This window comes from Emydura macquarii, unplaced genomic scaffold (assembly GCF_026122565.2).
Source record: "Emydura macquarii macquarii isolate MOO-44397 ecotype Brisbane River unplaced genomic scaffold, CSIRO-AGI_Emac_v2 contig_2681, whole genome shotgun sequence".
NCBI classification, from domain to species: domain Eukaryota; kingdom Metazoa; phylum Chordata; order Testudines; family Chelidae; genus Emydura; species Emydura macquarii.
In genome coordinates, this window is record NW_027132818.1 from 1,586,975 (window position 1) to 1,609,199 (window position 22,225).

The 22,225-nt window shown below is 44.4% G+C and overlaps 1 protein-coding gene across 6 annotated transcripts in view; it reads right to left on the reverse strand.

The window, feature by feature from the left end:
- Nucleotides 1-22,225, reverse strand: part of ITSN1 (intersectin 1) — a 201,592-nt gene that overhangs the window by 129,675 nt on the left and 49,692 nt on the right. For 5 of the 6 annotated variants that reach the window (XM_067565566.1, XM_067565562.1, XM_067565564.1 and 2 more), the window contains 3 exons: nt 12,032-12,124; nt 10,264-10,327; nt 1,679-1,839 (listed from right to left, as the gene is read on the reverse strand). In XM_067565566.1, coding sequence (XP_067421667.1) covers nt 1,679-1,839; nt 10,264-10,327; nt 12,032-12,124 — 318 coding nt within the window. Of the gene's footprint in view, nt 1-1,678; nt 1,840-10,263; nt 10,328-12,031; nt 12,125-15,900; nt 15,967-22,225 lie in introns of those variants that run through there. The other variant, XM_067565567.1, reaches the window with a different exon arrangement.

Genomic DNA, 22,225 nt, shown 5'->3' on the forward strand with positions numbered 1-22,225 from the left:
TTCACCTGGAGAGAACACTCCACTTTATTCCAGGGAAGAACCATGACCTCTGATTTGGAGGTGCTGATTCTCATCCCATCCATTTCACACTTGACAGTGAAGCATTCAAGTGCATGTCAGAGATCACAGTCTGGAGAAGCAAGAAGGACATCATCTGCAAACAGCAGAGGTGCCACCTCCAAGTCCTCGTATCAGATACACTACCCAACGCGGCTGCACTTTGATATCCTGTCCATGAATATCACGAACAGGAGAAGGGACAGGATGCACCCTTGGTGGAGTCCAACACCCACTTGAATGAACTCAAATTAATGCCAAGAATATGGACACAACTCTCACTCTGGGAATAGAGGGACCGGACAGCATGCAGCAGTGGCTCCGGCACCTCATACTCCTGTAGCACTTCCTACAGGACATCTCGGGGAACATGGTCATAAGCCTTCTCCAGGTCTACAAAACAAAGGTAGACCAGGTTAGCAAACTCCCACAACCCCTCAAGTATCTGTGAGAGAGCAAAGAGCTGGTCCATTGCTCCACCTCTAGAACGGAAACCGCACTCTTCCTCCTGAATCCGAGGTTCAGCTAATGGGCGTAGCCACCTCTCCAACAAGCTGACATGGGCTTTGTTGGGGAGGCTGAGAAGTGTGATCCCCCTGTAGTTGGAACACACGGTCCTTTCTCAAAGATCGGGACCACGCCCCCGGTTTGTCAATCCCAAGGTACTACATCCCCCCTTCCATGCAACACTGAAGAGGTGCATTAACCACGACACCCCAACTTTGTCTAGTGATTTCAGCATCTCCGGGCAAATCTCATCCACCCCTGCTGCCTTACCACTGCGAAGGCACTTTACTGCCACAGAAACCTCATCACAAAAACAGTTCCAATCCTACTGGTGGTTCCGGCACTGCCTCCTGAAAGCAGGGCATGTCCACTGGGTTGAGGAGTTCCTCAAAGTGCTCCTTTCACCTCTCAACAATCTTCTCTGTTGTGGTCAGCGTTTCACTACCCTCGCTGAGAACAGCCTTGACAACGTCTCACCAACCCCATCCAAGGTGACGAATGGTTTACCAGAACATCTTTGAGGTTGTCCAGTAGTCATTCTCCATGGTCTTTACAAACTCCTCCCAAGTCCAGGCTTTCACTTCAATGACCGCCACAACCACAGCCCTCCTAGCCTACCGGTACCTTTCACTCATATCAGGAGTCCGATTCATAAGCATTTGTCGGAAGGCCTCCTTCTTTGCCACTATTACGGGGCAGAAGTGAGAGCTGGAGACCCATTAATAACTATTTAAAGAACCTGCCAGCAAGGTGGTCTCATTGAGGGTCCCTAACTTAGGAATTCACTCACTCCCCTTGTCTCAAACTGCCCAGCTCTGTTGGTCTTCACAGCACAGTGCAAGACCCATCTGCTTTCCCTGATATTTGGGGAGGTTGAGAGTATAGAGGGAACAAGGCAAGGTCTGAAACTGAGTAGGAAATTGACTTATTATTGATTATGCCAGGATGTTAAGGAGCAAGGCTCATTAAGTTGTTTCTAAACTGTATATCATTTTGATTGTCAGTAGTGCCTTTTTTAATTTTAGAAATTGAAATGAATCAAAATATAAAAAATTTGTTTGGGTGTTTACAGAGGTTATCATACCACAGAACTAGAAACAAATTCTGCTCTTACCAAACCCTGGTGCACCAGAAATAGCAATGGGAGGCTGCTTCATAGCAGAAGGGAGTGCAGAGGGGAGCTGATAACCTTGTAGTTTTAGTTTGATAAGTTTCATAGCAATAGAAAACTCCATCTGGTCCATCCTCCCATCATTGTTCATGTCAGCCAGTGCCCTACAAACAAGCAGGATTTATAATTATGTTTTTAAATTATGACCTTGTGAAGTCTCCCACAAGCAAAGAAAAACACCCCACACATCAAGAAACTCAAGAATCATCTGAGTCCCATTTAAAGAGGAATTCTGCAAAGCAGAACCTGGGTTACACTAAACCACCATTTAAACAATGAACTGAAAGCTTTTCAATTTCTTTCTTTGAATGATGAAATTGTAATTTTCTAAGTTATGTTTCACTTCATAATGGAACCTAGCCTGGCAACCTGAAAGGAAGGATTAGTGTAATTCTATAGAAACTTCATTAAATTGCACAAATTAAAGAAACATGGTATTGCAAACAGCACCACAGGGATCCAAATGACTTAGTTAACAAATTTGTACTTCAGCTAGTCCTATAATAAATTGCTCTTTAAATTCATGCGCTGTACTAAAACATCATTATAGCTAAGTATACAAATGAGTTTTCAGTTAGACAATAGTGTTCAAGCATAAAACACTCTGCCAATTTTTTGAATAGGCTTTCATGCAGAGTAGTCTCTGACTTTACAGTACATAAAATGAAGAAACAAAAAGTAGACTGTTTAAGAAAACAGTGCACATCAGAAGATCGGGGGGGAGGGTGAGGAATAAGAGGGACGCTAGTTCTTGCAACTGGGAACCAAAATTAAAAAATTAAATGCACGTTAATGATTTAAGCAATTATACATTAATTAAATAAATTAAATATAACATGCAATTATAAATTGCATTATGTTGGTTTCCTTAGAGAGAATAAAAATGATTTTCATTCCAGTACAAAATTTTAGGATTATTTCAAACTAAACATAAAATATACATATATTATGATTTATAAATCATGGAAGTGACAACACAATACTCTGACCAGATGCCCAACTAGGCAGTCTAGTTAAACTCTGAGTTTATTTCCAATTAAATCAGCACCAAGGAAAGCATTTATATAAGTAAATTAAGGGTCGTCAAAAGGACCTTCCTGGACTGGCAATAATTAATGAAGTTCCATTACTGAGCAGGTAAGTGCTTTGCCCATATGACTGGAGTGGAGCACCCTGAGGCAAAGCTGGGAAAATTTGGAAGACAGAAGCTGAAGCCAATTTGTTGCCATATCAGTGCCAGTCAGTGTATTCTCTAAGCATGCTTGACATCACTGATAATATTTCGCTAAGCATAGGGAGACTACCAGTCCTCCCTAACACCATGGACCAAATTTTTAGCAAGTGCAAATCGCCTAGCTCTACTGTCTTCCATGAAGCTAGGCTAAATTAGAGCTTTTTTAAATTTTTTTTTTGGGGGGGGGGGGGGGGGAAGATAAATGGTAAATTCACCCATCAATGAATTTTTCAGGGCACCAAAACTATTTGTGAATTCAGGCCAAAGTCGTTTCAGTGGAAAACCCCTCCTGAAAACAAAAATTTTAAAGACGTCATTTCAAATTGACTTTCAAAACATTTTGTTTGACTTGAACAGAACATTCTCTTTTTCATTACAATGAGATGAAACAAATACCAAATTCAGTTTTGGTTCAATAATAACCAAGTTCCCCCCACCCTGTTTGGCCACCAAAAATACGGATTTACACCAGCAAAAATCTGGCACTACAAATGTACAGGACACGAATGACAAAGCCATGCCAGTATGCTAAGGGCTCCAGAATTTACAGTTAGAAAAAAAGAATACATTGTAGTGCTTCTGGAATGTGGCCCAGCTTGTACTATGTTCCCAGCAGACGAGAATTCCAGAGGCAAGACCTTGCTACAGAAAGACCTTGCTACAGGCCTCCTGATGCCTTATCTGCCCCCCTGCACCCAGCATTCTGTGAAACAATAGTTACTTAACTGCCAGAAGTTGAGATAAGAAATCAGTTCCTCCTGCTGTATAAGCAAAGAGTTAAAATACAAGATACTTACAGCAGTTAGGTCAGACTGAGAATGTTAGAACTTTGAGGGACCCTTATTGCAAGCAAGTCTCCCCTCTCTCAAGTTGCAGGCAGCAGGAAAGGCACTTTATAGATAACGAACGTGGGGCCTTTATGAGAAGGAACAGAATTAATTGCTCCTGGGAGAAATTAAAAAGCAAAGTAGGCTTGCCACATAGCTTAATTCATTATTAGGGCTGTCCATTTTCTGCCAGCTACCCAGTGCAATGTCTCCCTATGCTTGAAGAGATTGGTGGGTATACCAGGACTTTGATTAGCTTCCCTAAAGCCTTTTTGCCCTTTGCTACTCTATTGGGAATACAAATAGATTTGTCACCAGCAACCAGACACATGTTGTACAGAATACTAAAAATTATATTATGAACCAGATAGGAAGAACTCAAAACATATAGTTAGAGAAGAGACACTAATCAACTAAGAGTTCAAATAGCAAATTACTACCAATTAGACTTCAGCCTTGTGCATGTTACCCTAAAACTGCTGTACTGAACTAGAATATCATTCCTTTGTTGAGGAAATGCATAATTTAAGATTCGACAAGAAGATCAGAGTGGACATTTCCCTATGGCTGAAGAGGATACCACCAGAAAGATGTTGTTATACAATGTGTTGAATGCTCTTGCTGTCCCCAGTATCTTCCAGCTCTTGTAGTAGAAGATACAGTTTGTTAGAAGTCTCCTCTTCCTCACCAATTTTTATTTTTTAAAACTGACATAGCTCAAGCAATGCACCTTGATCCTGACCTACAGCAGTCATGTTAGACTCCTGGGACTCTCGATTAGAAAAAATCCCAATCACATGGTGACTTTGAAGTGTTCACAAACAGACATTAAGGTTGAGGTCAAATGCATCTGATGTCAGAATTTCTACCCAGGAATTCAGAAATTTAAAGGCTATAACTAGCCCTCCAATGCTTTTGCATTTGAGTGAAAGAAACTATAGGCATGAATACTGAAGGTACAGCAACTTACTTATAAATTATCCAATATTAAAGATGATAGAATGTAATAGCAAATATTTAGGTTAATTTTATGTTTACAAAAAGAACACCAGATCTTTTGAGGGCAAATAAAAAGGCCACTCAGTCTACAAGAATATTCAAAAGGAAAAACATTTATTTTGATTAAAGTTTTCTTCATGGTTTAGTCATCCTTTATTCAGACCCCAAGTTGCAACTGGTAGGTAAAAAAACCAAGTCTGTATGTGTGACCTCAAGTGGTTAACCATAAAGATAAACCAGAAAAAGAGGCTGGCCTGGAGAAAGCTACTCTGACAGATTTCTTTTATCACAATCTGAGCAGTAGGTGATTTCCTCATTAAATAGATTCCTCACTTTTCATATGGAAAAGTCAGTTAGTTCTGCTGACCCCAACCAATTGGCACTATCAGATCATGCAATTAAGTGATTACATCCAAGCATCAGAAGTGATACAACAGAAGGAAAAAAGTAAAATATTTCAGCAAATATCTTTGTAACAGTGCTTATTTGTTTTGCTCAGAAGGCTTCTATAACTACATCATCACCTTCTATTTACAAACTTCTTCAGGAGGCTTTCAGCTCTTAAAAGTAGGAAGAACTCCTCAATCTGCCACACAGCAAACATGAGAATATTATAAAGTATCATCACATTGTATGTGACCTTGGTTCATTCAAACATTACATGATAATGATCGCCTCTGAAAGCCCTTTGAGATCTACTAATGGAAAGCATTATATATGGCTAGGTTTTATTATTCATTAGTAGCTTACCACATTTTGGCAATACATTTTTATTCTACATATTTTCCTTCTATGTGCAATTAATAATAATCAGAAACAAGATATGCACAAGTCCCATTATGTTCACTGAATTAGAAAACTCCTAACCCACTTAAGTCAGTAAAATCTTTCATCTCTAGTTAATGTCTGCCCTGCTATTCTACTCATTTGCTATAGTTCAACAGATTTCTATTTTACTCAGCTTCACACAAATTTCAGTGAGGAAAATGAAGTACAATTAGAAGGCTGCAGTATTTACACACATTTAAATTATTACAGTGTGCTAGTGGAAATACAAAGCTAAACTTTTCAATCCCTTAAAGGCTTTATTTCATTAACAGAAAAACTTCACATTTCTAATCCCTTTAAAAGAATCTAACCACATACTTTGGGTTTACAAAGCTACTTTTGGGTAAACATCACCGTTAGTGCTGTGAGTAGCTGACAGTAACCACCAGCTAAATTTCACTGTTTCACAAAACACAAAGTATCCGGTTATAACAAAATTAGGAAGAACTTAATGTATGTTAATTAATTTAAGACCTAGCTGGAAACTAGCATAGGACAGTAAATGGATTAGATTTATTATAACTATAAAACATGCCTGTGTTCATAATTGTGGATATTTTTACTTGGATAATTGCAAAAAGCTGAATCATACCCCCAAAATCAAGGTGCAGAAGGGATCCTCTTCAGATGGCTCTCTCTCCTCGTACACTTAGATAGAAGTGGCATTACCATCTTCCCCATACCCTGTAGTGGGATCTCTGCAACATTGCCATCTGTGAGAGTGATGGGGAGGGCAAGGATTGGCCAGGCAGGATTTGTGCTGCTTCGAGCACAGCTTATTAAACTACAAAAACATCTTTCTGAAGGTAACTTAAAATGTTAAACACACCATCAAAGAAGCTCCACTGCAACTGAAGATCTGGACTAAATCTAGCCTTAAATTCCCATGTTCATCCTAGATCATGAAACCCAAACACAACAGCAGGAATTAAGTCTTGAGTATCATTGTACTACTGTATACATCAAATAGTTAAATGCCAGGTCTGTCCTACCATGACATTTTCCCACCATTCTTCTAGCTTCCATAAATTTGAGAATATTAGGAGGCAATCAGGTGTCAGAAGAAGATAAATCAACAAACTATTTTAATGTTCACTCCAAACTAGAACTCTGAATATAAAAAGCAGCTTGCACTAATTATTTCCAGTACTAGTTTAAACTAAGCTAAAAATGTGATGTGGCTGGGTGAAGGATTTCAGGAGGGAGGAATTGTGGGTTTTAGAAGAAATCCAGATTATGGCCTACTTACAAATAGTTCTTACCTTCTGAGCCATTATGGTCTCATTTCAAAAGACTATTTGGACACTTTATAGATTACAGGCTTTGTGGTCTGTCAGGCCAGTAAAGAGTAGATCAGCAAAGGAATTGTCATGATTGACCATAGCAGCTCCTGTGGCTTGCATTACAAAAGTCCCAATATCTTCACAGAATGTTTTCTTTGTTAAATGAATGCAGAGCAGTGAAAGCACAGTAAATCTGCCTGCTAAATACATGCAGAGACTTGTATTTAAATGTGTGAATTCTAAATAATGTTTTAATAAATGAATTATTGCTGTTTTAATTTTATAATACAGCCTTCATGTAGTCTTACAGCTAAAAACAAATTACAACTTCAAAATATTTTCAAAATAGCTCTCTTAGGCAGAAGATATTTAAACCCAATTTCAAATAGGTAGCTTTTCTTGACCATCTAATTTTAGTGAAAAGTTTTCACCAAATTTCCAGTTTTCACCAAATTAAAAAAAGGGATATACCCTTTAAATCAAACCTGAAGATATTTTAAAAAAAGAAAATTTGGCTTGCATATTTTAACTTATGAAATAATATATGCTAGACAATTCTTAAACGGGTTATTCCTCCTGTAATAGATCTGAAGGCTGTTGTCTGCTAGTTCAGACAAGGCCTCACCCTTTGCACACAATCCTGCAAATACTTTACCTCAAGTAAGTAGCCCCACTAAAGACTTTGGAAATAATTAGGTAAGTAAAGATATAAATGTGACTAAACATTTACACATTTGGGGGCCTTAAGCTGGCTTTTGTTTTAACTTTTTCCTATATACGTCACAGAAAATGACAGGCAAGCCTAATTTTTCTCTCGCTTATGAGAAAGGTGTGGCAGTTCTAACAAACTGGGGTTTATGCCAGTGGTGAACTCCAATTAGAAAGGGAAATGAATACAGATAGAGAACTAAGGATTGTGAATAGCTCTCTTCCCCCATACAAAGACTCTGGACCTATTTGTCTAAACCAGTGTACAGAGCACTTGGGCCAAAGACTGAGGCAGATGAATCCATTTAATAGATCTTGTGACACCTCATGAAGTTTTGCCTATGTAAGTGAAATTCTGCTTCCATGGAGGAAATGTGTAAGTCTCTAATACCAAGAACTGACAATGGATCCAAATGAATAAGCATCAAGATTTGAAGGTATCACGAGACCTTCGGGAACTATGCTACTGATTGTTTAATCCACTCTGCAAAGGTGTCCTTTGGAGCATTTTACCCCTCAAAAGGGGGTAGATCACAATTTCTTGCTTCTTTACATCTCAGATTGTTTTCAACAACTATTGTAACATCCTTTGGTTGTCAAGGTATTTGCCTTCTTGCCACTCAGTTACAGCCTGAGGATCTGGCTGAGAATTGTTAACTATTTACAAACAATTATGTTTCAACTTATACCATAGATTTAAGTGAGCTTTCTGTTTCTAGGTAAAGAGCCACTTAAGAATTATTTTAACTCCTATTATTTTTGTAGGACAGTAGTAATGTGTGCTAGATTCTCTACAGACAAATATTAATTTTGCTTCATCCAAAGAGGTTAATGGGTAGGAAGTTTTTCTTGTTCTAGCTGTTGTGATCCCTTCCACTTATTCACTGTATCTAATTCTAAGGAAGAAAGAAATTGAGGTGATCTAGCCTCTCTACCCTAAAATGCAGACTTCTCCTTATTTTAGGATTTAGAGAGGTGCCTGAATATATTAAAGTTTTATTTCTGGTGGGGTTTTTTTAAAGTTACAAATTCAGGTCTTGTCTCTAACAACTACGAAACTAGTGGAATGATCATCTCTCAAGAGACAAAGCTTAAATAACTCAGAAGGGAAGAGATTTTGAGTCAGGGCTTGTCTAGACAAACACCTAATGCACAGTAACCTGGGGTGTAAATCTACAGCACACTAGTGCCATGCACCATCTGTCCCTCTAGACCCTGTTACTGCACACTAAAAAGTTCTTCAGTGCACTTTGATCTACTCAGCTTTGAAATAAAAATAGGTTAATGAGCATGAGAGAACCTTTAGTGCATGCTAACAGGGTCCACACAGAGATTTACACCCCAGCTTGCTGCACACTAAATGTTAGTTTAGACAAGCCCTCAGACTACTTACAACTGTTTAGTTTTAAGAACACCCATTTAAAACTAATGCCTACTGAACATTTTTAGAGAAAGAATGTCTTAAGAATAAACATTCCATCCTCTTCAATTAAGAGGGGAGAGAAGTTTTAAATGAACATTTGAAATCAACAACAAATCTTCCAGCAAAATATGGCCAAACTTGACTTTCTTGATATTTTGAAGACAGAAAATAATGAAGCAGAACACCCCCGCCCTCCCACATACCCATTTCTCTTTCAAGCCTTCTCATAAAGGAGCAAGAGGGCACACGTTTTTCCAAAAGCAGCTACCTTCTTGCTGCAAAATGGCTCTCCTTTTCAGTCAGAGAGCTTCTCTTTCCCTAAGGGAATGGAATACTCCTGAGACACTTCTACTAGTATAAAAGAAAGAGTGGCCACAATAAGGAGAGGCCATGGAAACGAACTTATTGTATTTACTGATTAATGTTAACTTTCACTCTATGTAGATACCATGTTACAGTGATTTCCTCCCTTCCGCCATTGCCAGTGCACTGTGCATAGGAAAATCATATTCATTTTGCTCAGTTTAGAAGTAAAGAAGGTCATGTAGTAAGTGAATATAATTTCTTCAAGATTTTTATTAAAATTAGCATTTCTGAGTCTTGAAGTTTGATATAATTTGGAACAGTAACAATTTGAAAATTCCACATGAGGAAACTAGATGCCAGTTTCCAACTGGGTTTATTAGCAGTTTAACATAGCTTTGCAAATTTGTACTTATTCACTCACCCAGGAATAATATAATCATTGTTCCCCCTCCCTCCCTCCAAACCCATTATCGCCTAACTATGACGACAGTAGATTTTATAGAGATTATAAATGACATGACAATTTTGCAGGTCTGGTTTAACAGCCCCATTACTAATTGTTGCATTTTATGACCATATTAATATTAGTTTAACAAAGCTGGAAACATTTTATATAGTCTCTTCTTACAGATACTTCCTTCCAAACAACCACTTGATTACAAACGTCACTTTCCAATAAGATGGCTACCTTCAGCAAGAGGCATGCCAAATGTATTAGTAACTTAAAAAAAATTCACAGCTGGATCATAGCAACAAATGCTTTTGTCTTGTTGACGTTTAGACTATAGGTTGAGCAAAGCAGGTGATTTTAAATAGCTGCATGTTAAATGCATTCATTATGTAGTCATTGCATTCTTTGCTGTAATACAATTGAAGGGTTGTTTGGTTTTGTTTGTTTGTTTTTAAAAACACATACTTACCATATTTGTGCTAGCACTGGTTGAGGTAACCCAGATTGGAAAAAAAAGTTTCTAGCTTGATCACCTGTAAAAATAAGTTAGAAAGGCATCATTTAGGACTGCTAATACTACCCAGGAAAGACTAGAGCTAAAAATTAAATCACAAGCCAAAACATCCAAGAGAGAGCAACACTATAAAGGCATATATTGTAACATGAAGCATACTACAGTGTATTATTTAAATTCAGTTTATCACTTAGCAATCTACAAAGCAATATTACAGATGTAATTTTAGGTACTGGTGAATCAGCGGTATCTGTTAGGAAGATATCCACCCCATGCTTTAAAATTGCACTAGTTGCTTCCATTTTAAATTAACTAGATATTTACACTTTGTAGGAAAATCTATTGAGATGGACAATAGGAAACATATGGTTCCTGCTGCCCAATCCATGTTTAATTAATGCCGCTCTCTTTTTTGGAACCATCTACCTTGTGAAATCAAGGAAGTACACACTTTCTCCACAGGAAAGATTATTTCCCATCAATACAAACATAACATTCTATTTTTTCATGGGTACTTAAGTTACAATACAGACCAGTCTGCACAAATTGAGTAAGGGAATCTTCAGTTATCACTTGAGACTAATTAGCCATTAAGAAAAGCAATAGCAAAAAAATTTAGGTAGTTTCCCATCTTCTGTCGAGGAGGATGGGAAAGGCAGAAGAGTAAGGAGGGAAAGACAAGACACCACAATAGGATTAGGTACAGTAAGATTAGGCCCCTGAAAAGGGAATTTAATAACCTATGAAGGAAAGAAACAGAAAGACTACAAGTAGTATTACATATCAAACTTTTTACAAAAGTAAATTATACACAGAACCATGCCAGATTTTGTACGTCATATGAGGAGCAGCAATCAACCTGTGCCCTGAAAGGCAAGTGTGGCTCTTTAGGACCACAGATCGGGCTCTCAAGATCACAGGTTTGATCCAAGATTCTTGGATGCCTCCTAACAAGTAGATAGCAAGGAAAGCAACATCTCACACATCCCATTCTCTTTCCCCATATGTGGCTGCAGTGAAAGAGGAAAGAAACCAAACAAAGCCACCAAATAACCACAGAATGAGATCTTGATATCACATTGTGGTGTTAAGCCCAATCTGCACACAGAAATTGCAGTGGTTTAAAAGATAATTTTGTTAAAGAGGTGCAAGCTCTGGTGTGGATTTATTGCTTGTTCCTCACAAATGAAACTGATATAAACCACTTGTAAACAGATATAAAAGGCTGACAATACAGAGGTTTGCACCAGTTTAACTGAATTGTTAAACAGATTTTATTTAATCAGGTGCAACTTACACCGAGAGTCTTTAGTGTATATTGATCAATCAACATGACAATGTATTGAGACACTGCAATGGTGCCAATTATCAAACTTAAGTCATCAAGACATTACACTATGATTCTGTGGTTCTGATTCTGTGACAATGATTATTGTTAAGTAACAAGCAGTGTCACAAGATAGAGTAGCACTGCTTTAGAGAACCAGGTATGACTGCAAGAATACACAAGAGAAAAATCAAGTGGTATAAACCAGAGAAGAAAGTTTTCAGCAAAATTCAGAAAGACGGTGTTGATGTGACAAAGATACAAGAGAGTTGAAATACAGCATGAATAAAACCATGCCTGCATTTCTCCCATGAAATTTTGTACATACAATACATATTCACTATGAATTATAGATGTAATTAAATGGAATTGGATACGAAAAAGCTATCTACTTACCAGTGATAAATCCAGATGTTGGTTTCAGACTATGGAACTGCTGATCATGTTTAGCTCTCTCTTCCACAGTAATGGCCCAGACATCCAGGTTGCCTGGTTTAGAAGGAAAATATAGAAATCAGAAATAAGTACATAAAAAGGTACACTACTTTTTCCCCATACAAGTCTTCTGTACACAAAGTTTTACAATATTTTAACCCTGTGAGTTGGTGGTACTGGCAGAATTAATTAAGTATCAGAACAGAAAAACTAATCTCCTATCCAACTACTCTACAACTGACATTCACACAAATCCTTAAATAGGCAGCCATATTTACAGTGTTACCATAACAAACCACCAAAGACTGAAATGAACTGCTGAATGCTTTACCTTTTCTTGCTCACTGATATCTTAGGTTATAAATAATCAACACAATATGTAATGCAATTTATGATGACAGCATTTAAAAGATGCCTTTAATGAAAGACAAAACATGGAAAGTTCATGTGGCATTGTTTATTTAAGACGCTAATCTCACTCAAACAGCACAAGCAGCGCAGCACATGATGCGGTTTCTTCTAAACTGAACAGTGAAGAGGTGTCCCAAACCATCAACAGTCATGAATGAAATGAGTTTGTACCATCATAAAAATAGAAATAAACGTCACTTGTTCGTCCAGGAAGGGTGTGAACATGCAAGAGGGTATAAAATAGCAACAAAAAAGCACAAGGGAGGAAGAGCATGTGTGTACACACACACACACACACACACACACACAACTTCTGAGTGAATGAAAAATTCTATAGGTAGGAATATTTTGTACTATGTGGACCCTTCAGAGCAAATTTAAAGTTTGTAGTTCAATATTTAGTAAGTTTCACATTAAACTATTCTTCAACAATATGGTGACATTAAGAATGCCTCCTCCAGATTTCACTTACAGATGTTGCAGAATCTACTTCCACTGTCTAGTCAGAACACATTTGCATTTGTTTCTCCTCTCTTCCTAATGTTTCCCCTTTGTTCTCCAGCTTATTTTTCCTTATACTTACAGCCAACACTACAACCACTCATCTCTCACTTAAGAAAGAATCCAAGATACTACTACACAATACTACACATGAGGCTGGTCTTCACAATGTTTGGAACAGTAATACAACACTGTCTGTCCTTCAATACTCCCAGGAGCATATGTTGATTAGCTCTGGTGAGGCAGTCAATAACTAACTACTGCTGCCCATAATCTCAGGAAACCAAAGACATCTAATCCTAATGAAATACAGGTCTCCTGAAAAGAACAATAAAGATACAGACTTTTAGTAACAAGTTGTCTAGATCTTGTTCTTTGTTTCTACACCATTGCCTAAGTTTATCTGGCCAGTACTTTAAAGCTTTGAACAAATCTGTTTTTTTAAAACATTAAGTTATCAGGCATTGGAATCCTATAAAGGTAATAGTTCAGTTTCCTTCATCAGAAAGTGAAAGTACTAAACTGTTCCAAAAACTTAATTTTTTGAACAGAAAATTAAATTGCCAAAATGATCAGACTCCAAGAGAAGAAAATTCCCATTTACTATGCCTAATTCTCAAAGACTCTATACACAAACAGTCTAGACTAGAGTTTTAAGACTAGTCAACCAGATTCAGCAACTACTCTGTGAATGAAATTCCCACTGAGCGCTTGCAGTATCGAACCCAAATACTGTATGTGTAGGATTAATGAAATCTGGATATCATCCACACAGGTCACCCAAACCATAAAGCATATCAGTTTTGCAGAAACCCCATTTGAACAGTTTTAGAATATGGTCCCTGAGCCATTGAACACTACCAAAAAGAGTAAGAACTCATAGGAGTTGAGCTTCTATATATTTTTCTTCAACAAGAGAGGATGAACATCTCCCCAAAATACAGAAAAAAGTTTAAACACTAAGGCCTGGTCTACACTTAAAAATTAGATGTACCTCGTAACATCACTCAGGGCTGTGAAAAATGTCATGCCTTGACCTAACTACATTGCACAATCTAACTCTCTATGCAACGGCAGCTAGGTCAACAGAAGAATTCTTCCATCAGCCTGCCTATCACACTACCCCTCAGAGAGGTGAGATAACTACATTGGCAGAAAAATCCCTTCTGTCCACGTAGGAAGCGTCTACACCATACTACAAAGGCACTGTAGCTGTGTTGCTGTGTGGTGTAGACAAAACCCTAAGATGAAAGGGCTGAATAAAAACACAATGCAAGGTGGAAGGAAAGAAAATTTTATGGGAAGGAAAGAACTACTAGGGACTTAAACCGAAGCAAGCATTGCACTGCTCAAGACATCTCTATCCCTCTATTATACCTTCCCAGGGTCCATGAGGAGGGTTACATAGCTATAGCTCCTCTAGGGTGGCTGCAAACCTCCTAAGCATATTTTCAGTGCTCAGTACTCTCAACTGCAAAAGTCTATCCTGAGTTTTTGTGTGGGTTTTTTTTTTAATTTTTTATTTTGCCATTTGATTCTCAGTTTGATCTAGACTGCTGGCCTTCCATGCTGAAGGAGGAAGAATTCCCATTTTGGGAAATTGAAGAGGGGGGCATGCATGCCTAGAAAAATCAGCATTTATCCAAGATCTGATTTTTCTGCATAGATCTACCATGCTGCACTTTGTGAAGGTAAGCAGGCAAACTGAGTGCTGAGTATTATCTGACCTGCTTCACTCCATGAAGGTGAGCAGGGGAAACAAGCACTCCATTTTTTTATTTCCCCTGGGGGAGTTTGTCCCCATAAACGGAAGTCACTTACTATAACTGGAGGTTCTTCGAGATGTGTGGTCCCTATCTGGATTCCAAATGTGGGTGAGCATGTGCGCCATGCGCTGGAGCCGGAACTGTTCGTAGCAGTGTACGTCAATCTGCGTGCACGTGGTGTGTCAGCCAATTGGTATGTCAAAGCTCTTATGAGGCCACGCAGGTCGACGCCTCTCCAGGTCCCTCTTACCAACAGGCACAGAGTCTGTAGCAGAGGAGGAGGAGGGTGGGATTGGAATTCAGATAGGGCCCACACATCTTGAAGAACCTCCAGTTACAGTAAGTAACCTCCATTTCTTCTTTGCATGCTGGTGCCTATGTGGATTCCAAATGTGGGTAGCGTGGCAAGCAGCACCCAGTGTGGAGACAGGAGCGAGGGCTCGCCATAAGTGAGAGTCTGTAGAACTGCGTAGGCAACTGCTGCATTTGCTGCTGCCAATGGGGCTATGGTATGGAGAGCGATGAAAGTGTGGATAGAGGACCATGTGGTTGTTTTACAAATGTCCTGCAACGGAACATCCATGAGAAGGGCAAATGGGGTCACTTGTGCCTGTGTGGAGTGAGCATGATGCCAGGAGGCAGAGAAACTTGAGAATGGGAGTAATACTTCTCAATGCAACAAGAGAGCCACTTGGAAACATTGAGAGGAAAGGATGCGGCCCCTGCAACATTCTGCGATGGCGATGAAAGGCTTGGGCAAGGTCCGAAAATTGTGTGCGCGCTGGAGATAGAAAAACAAGGTTACTTACCAGTAACTGTTGTTCTTCGAGATGTGTTGCTCATATCCATTCCAATGTAGGTGTGTGCGCGCCCGTGCAGAGATTCCCGGAACTTTTTTCCCTAGCAAGCCCCGCATGGCTAGCCTAGGCGCCCCCTGGAGTGCCGCGCTCATATCGCGGTATAAAGGGCGCTGCTGGCTCCGGGTCCCCAGTCCCTTCTTTCTGCCAACTCCGACAGTGGGGACGGGGGTGGGTTTGGAATGGATATGAGCAACACATCTCGAAGAACAACAGTTACTGGTAAGTAACCTTGTTTTCTATCTTCGAGTGATTGCTCATATGCATTCCAATGTAGGTGATTGAGTAGCCATACCTTGGAGGAGGGTAGGAGTTATTGGTGACCTGCTCTTGACAGCACGGCTCTGCTGAACCCTGCATCTTCCCTCGCCTGTTCCACGATGGCGTAATGCGACGTGAACGTATGGACTGACGACCAGGTCGCTGCCCTGCAGATGTCCTGCAGGGGAACCCGCTCCAGAAAGGCTGCGGAAGAGGCCTGGGCCCTAGTGGAGTGTGCTCTCACCGCACCTGGGAGGGGTACCCCTGCCTGCTCATAGCATGCTTTAATGCAGGCAGTAATCCAATTGGAGATGCGCTGGGTGGAGACAGGTGAGCCCTTCATCCTATCCGCCACAGCTACGAAGAGCTGTGTCGACTTCCGGAAAGGTTTGGTCCTCTCGATGTAGAAGGCCAAGGCTCGTCTGACATCCAGCGAATGTCCTCCCCTTTCCTCCTCCGACCCATGGGGTTTTGGAAAGAACACAGGGAGGAAAATGTCCTGGTTACAGTGGAACTGAGACACCACCTTAGGCATAAAAGCCGGATGAGGTCTCAGCCGAACCTTATCCTTATAAAACACTGTGTAGGGGGGCTCTGAGGTCAATGCCCTTAGTTCGGAGACCCTTCTGGCCGAGGTGATAGCCACCAGGAAGGCTACCTTCCATGATAAAAGGAGAAGGGAGCACGTGGCCAGGGGCTCAAAGGGGTGACCCATTAGCCCGTTGAGGACCAAGTTGAGGTCCCAGGGTGGCACCGGGTCCCACACCTGAGGGAAAGTCCTCTCCACCCCTTTAAGGAACCTCACCGACATGGGGTGAGAGAATAGGGAGCGGCCCTCCATGGGTTGGTGGAAGGCTGAGATGGCCGCTAGGTGTACCTTGAGGGAGGCCAAAGCCAGGCCCTGCAGTTTAAGCTGCAGTAAGTACTCCAGGATAGCCTGTATAGATGAGATGCTTGGGTGCAACCCTCTCGCTTCTGCCCACCCCGAAAACCTCCGCCACTTAGCTCTATACGTTACTTGCATGGACGACTTCCTGCTGCCCAGGAGGACCTGCTGAACCTGAATGGAACAGGCTCTCTCTCCCTCCGTCAGCCACAGAGTCTCCAGGCGGTGAGGTGGAGGGAGTCCAGGTCGGGGTGCAACAATCTCCCATGGTCCTGGGAGATCAGGTCGCATCGTCTGGGTAGCGGAATCGGTTCGGTGATGGAGAGGTCGAGCAGCATGCTGTACCATTGCTGTCTCGGCCACGCTGGGGCGATCAGGATGATGTTCGCCCTGTCCCTCTTGATTTTGAGGAGGACTTGGGGCAGGAGCGGGATGGGGGGGAATGCATACATTAAATCCCCTGTCCAGGGAACTAAGAAGGCATCGGACAGAGAGCCCGGCTCGCGACCCCTGAGCGAGCAAAACCTCGGGCATTTCCTGTTCCCCGCTGTAGCAAACAGGTCCAGACGGGGAGTACCCCACCATTGGAAGATGAAAGCCACTATGTCCTGGTGTAAGGACCATTCGTGGCGGGGAGAAAAGGATCTACTGAGGCGGTCCGCCTTGCTGTTTCGTACCCCCGGGAGGTGAGAGGCAGATAAATGAAACCCGTGCCTCACCGCGAAGTCCCATAGGCGAATAGCTTCCTGGCAGAGTGCCGAGGAGCGTGCCCCTCCCTGCCTGTTCACATAGAACATGGCTGCCGTATTGTCTGTGAGGACTTGGACTACCCTGCCCCTCAGGAATTGGAGGAAGGCCTTGCAGGCCAATCAGACCGCTCTGAGCTCGCATACGTTGATGTGCAGAGCTCTCTCCTCCGGTGACCACAGCCCTTGGGTGCCCTGGTCGTGAGAAATGTGGGCTCCCCATCCCCGATCGGATGCGTCTGTGATGAGCGTCACAGATGGGGTAAACTCTCTGAAGGGGACGCCCATCATCACTTCCCTCGGGTCCCTCCACCAATCGAGGGACGACAGCACCTGTGGGGGAACCAGGACCATTCTAGTTAGAGAATGCCTGTGCGGTACGTACACCGAAGCCAACCACCTCTGGAGAGGTCTAAGCCTCAATCGTGCCAGTCTTACTACATATGTAGAAGCCGCCATATGTCCCAACAGCTGCAGGCAGTGCCTGGCTGTCATCATGGGGGACAGGTGGAGATCAGATATGATGGCTGCCATCGCCTCAAACCTCGTTTGAGGGAGGAAGGCTCTGGCTTGTACCGCATCCAACCTGGCTCCAATAAACTCTATACATTGCACCGGAATGAGTGTGGACTTTTGCTCATTAACAAGCAACCCCAGTCTAGTGCACAATTCACGTGTGAGGAGCAGACTATGTCTCACATGAGAACTCGACTTCCCCCTGATCAACCAATCATCTAAGTAGGGGAAGATTTGAACGCCGCTACGGCGCAGGTGGGCTACCACCACGGCCATACATTTAGTAAAAACCCTAGGTGCTGAGGAGAGCCCAAAGGGTAGGGACCGAAATTGATAATGGCGTCCCGCTACCACAAACCTCAAAAACCGCCTATGGGCAGGCAATATTGAGATGTGGAAGTATGCATCCTTCAAGTCAAGGGCGGCATACCAATCCCCTGGGTCAAGGACCGGAATGATTGTGGTGAGTGAGACCATACGAAACTTAATACGCCTAATATACTTATTTAGGCGACGTAGGTCCAGAATGGGTCTAAGGCCTCCCTTCGCCTTGGGGATTAAGAAATATTTAGAATAAAATCCCCGGCCCTCTTCGGCCACTGGGACTTCCTCCACCGCTCCCAGCATGAGGAGTGACTCGATCTCCTGTACTAGGAGTTGAACCGAGGCCGGATCCCCAATGGGGGACAGCCTTGGAGGGGTGTTGGGGGGGAAGGCTGTGAGCTGGAGGGTGTACCCCTTGGCAATCACCTCCAGGACCCACCGGTCCGTAGTAATGGCTTCCCATTCTATAAGAAAAGGGCGAAGCCTATCCGCAAACGGCCGGTCAAGATCCCAGATAGAAGGAAGAGTACCACCCTCCTGCTCTGGGTCAAAAACGTTTATTAGAATTACCCCCTTTAGCAGGCCCCTGCTGGCCCCCCGCAGAGGACCCCTGGCGGCCTCCTCTGCTGGGACCGCGGTAGCGCTCACGACCCCTCCTCTGCTGGGCGGGTCGAGGAGCCGGCCTGGGCGGGGGTGGTGGTTGCCTCTGGGCCTGAGGTCTGGACTGCTGTCTGGAGGCCTGGGGGGTATACAACCCGAGGGACTTCAGGGTGGCCCGAGAGTCCTTGAGTGCGTGGAGTTTGTCGTCTGTCTTCTCAGAAAACAGACCCAGGCCATCAAACGGCAAGTCCTGAATGGCCTGCTGAACCTCTTGGGTGAGGCCAGAAGCCTGAAGCCACGAACAGCGGCACATCACGACCGCCGAGGCCATCGCTCTACTGGCGGTGTCCGCTGCGTCGCTAGCCGACTGTAGCGCAGCGGTAGCCACCGCGGCCCCCTCCTGGAGGATAGTGGAGAAATCCGCCTCCTGGTCGGGGGGCAGCTGGGAGGCAAACCTCTGCATTGAGGCCCACAGGTTCTTATTGTACTTCCCAAACAGGGCCTGGTGGTTGGCTACTCTAAACTGCAGCGCCGCAGTAGAGTAGATTTTCCTCCCAAATAAATCCAGCTTACGACCCTCCTTATCCTTGGGAGTGCTACCTTGGTTCCCCTGACGGTCCCTCTGGTTGGCCGCATCGACCACGAGGGAGCTCGGCGCGGGGTGGTTATAGAGGAACTCAAATGGTTCCTTGGGAACATAATACTTCCGTTCCACCCTCTTGGAAGTGGAGGGCAGAGAGGAGGGGGTCTGCCAGAGCTTCCTTGCAATCTTCATGACATTGTCATGTACTGGCAAGGTCGCCCGTGAGGGCCCCACAGAGCTCGAGGGCCCAAAGATGGGGTCCTCCTCCTCAGACATGAGCTTAAACTCCATACCCAAGTTCTCAGCAGCCCTCTTTAGGAGGTCTTGATGGGCCCTGAAATCAAACAGGGGGCCCTTACGATCCCTGGCTGCTGCCTCATCTGGCGATGAGGAGGAAGAGAAAGGTAAGGGTGCAGTGGAGGGTCCCTCCCCTGGGTCCGAATCCTCCGAACCCTGTTCTTGAGCTTTAGGGGGCGGGGGTACTGGGGGGGCCACCACCGATTGTAGTGACACCGAGCCCTGGGGCATAGGGGCATTCCAGGGCCCCCAATACGGCCACTGCCAAGGCCCCTGGGTCCACCCGGGGGCTTGCAGAGAAGGCTGATGCAGCCGCACGGCCTTCTGGTCGCTGGAGCCCCCGTGCGTCGCTTATGTCGCCGATGCGGGGAGCGGTCCGAGGAGGACGACGTGGACCGGTGCCAACGTCTGCGGTGCCGGCGATACGAGGAGGTCGGGGACGACGATGACGATGTAGCAGACCTGCCCCTGCGGCGAGAGGACTTGCGATGCCGCTTACCCCCTCAGGACCGAGAGCGGTGCCGACGATGGCGACGCTGAGGGGAGTCCAGTCGCCCCGATGTCGGTGCCGGGCCCATCGGTGCCATGTCCATCGGTGCCGTGCCCATCGGTGCCGGGCCCATCGGAGTCTCTGGACCTTTCGAGACGACCGACGGTGACCTGGAGCGGTGCCGGGACGGGCTCCGCACCGAAGAGTGTGAGCCCGAATTCCGGTCCCTGCTGACGTTAGAGCTGGACCCACGGCTCCGGCGACGGACTCGGGACCGCCCACGGTGCCGCGGTGCCGAGTCGCTCGACGACCGAGAGTCGGAGCTCGGAGGGGAGCTGACGCTCTCCACCCTCCGTGACCGTCTGGAAGGAGACTTGGATTGGGAACGTCTCCAACCACCGAGACCACCCAGCGTGGGTTTGCCTCAAGACGCGGGTCCCTTCTCCCTCGGCCGAGGGGGGGACGGAGGCATAGGCATGGCCATGAGGGCTCGTGCCGCAGTAAACGCCTCTGGCGTCGACGGTCCTTGCGGGTGCACTCCCCCACCCCCAGGAGTCGGGGGAGGCAACCCGCGCGGAGACCCCGGTGCCGGAGTAGACTCTACGGCCCTTGGCTGGGGCGTCTCCGTACTCCCGCCGCCCTGCGAGGGCCGGGGGGAGACCTCCGGTGCGGCCAGGGGCCGTGCCAACTTCTTCGGCCCCTTCGAGACCCGCTGCGGTGCCGAAAGCGGTGCCGGTGGGGGGGCGCTCCGCACCGACGACACACTCGGTGCCGACGGAGACCGGGACGGCTCAGAGGCTGGACGGAGCGCCGACTCCATAAGAATCGCCTTTAGCCTCGCATCCCGCTCCTTTTGAGTGCGAGGCTTAAAGGACTTGCAGATTCTGCATTTGTCTCGACGGTGTTCTTCTCCAAGGCACCGGAGACAGCGGTCATGCGGGTCACTGATAGGAAAGGCTTTAGTGCACAAGACACAGTTCTTAAAGCCTGTGGAGCCCGGCATGACTCCCGTAGAAGGAACCCCGTCCGGGGTTCTAACTTAACACTATAACTACACTAAACTAACTCTATAACAACTATATAACAACAAACTTGAAACCAGTAAATAACTAGGGAATGAGCTACTTGCACGCAGCAAGAGGCGATAGTTCCAGCAACCGTCACAGGCGGAAAGAAGGAACTGGGGACCCGCGGAGCCAGCAGCGCCCTTTATACCGCGATATGAGCGCGGCACTCCAGGGGGCGCCTAGGCTGGCCATGCGGGGCTTGCTAGGGAAAAAAGTTCCGGGAATCTCTGCACGGGGCGCGCACACACCTACATTGGAATGCATATGAGCAATCACTCGAAGATAGAAGCCAACGTGCAACAGATATCGAGGGAGTGCAGAGTCTGCTCTCTCTGTGAGGCGTGCAGTTTTGGATAGAAGGTTGGGAAGTGAATGGATTTATTGAGATGAAATGGAGAGATTATTTTAGGTAGGAATTTGGGATGGAGTCGTAAGGACACCTTGTCATCATGGAAGATTGTGAAGGGTGGATCAGCCATCAAAACTGCTAGCTTGTTAATATGTTGGGGAGATGTGATTGCTACCAAAAAGATTACCTTCATGGAGAGGTGGGCAAGAGAGCAACTAGCCAGTGGCTCAAAGGGCGGCTTGATGAGTGTTGAGAGGATGAGGTTTAGGTTCCATGGGGGTGGGTTTCTGGACTGACGGGAAGGTGTTGAGGAGACCATAGAGGAAACGGGGCAAGGGAAGGTGGCTAAAGATGGAAAACCCATCAACTGGCGGGAGGAAGACACTAAATGCCACTAGGTGGATTTGGATGGAGGAGTGGGGAAGGCCTGACTGTCGAAGATGGAGAAGGTAGTTGAGGATAGTAGGGATAGAGACTGGGTTGAGGGGTGACAGAGATAGA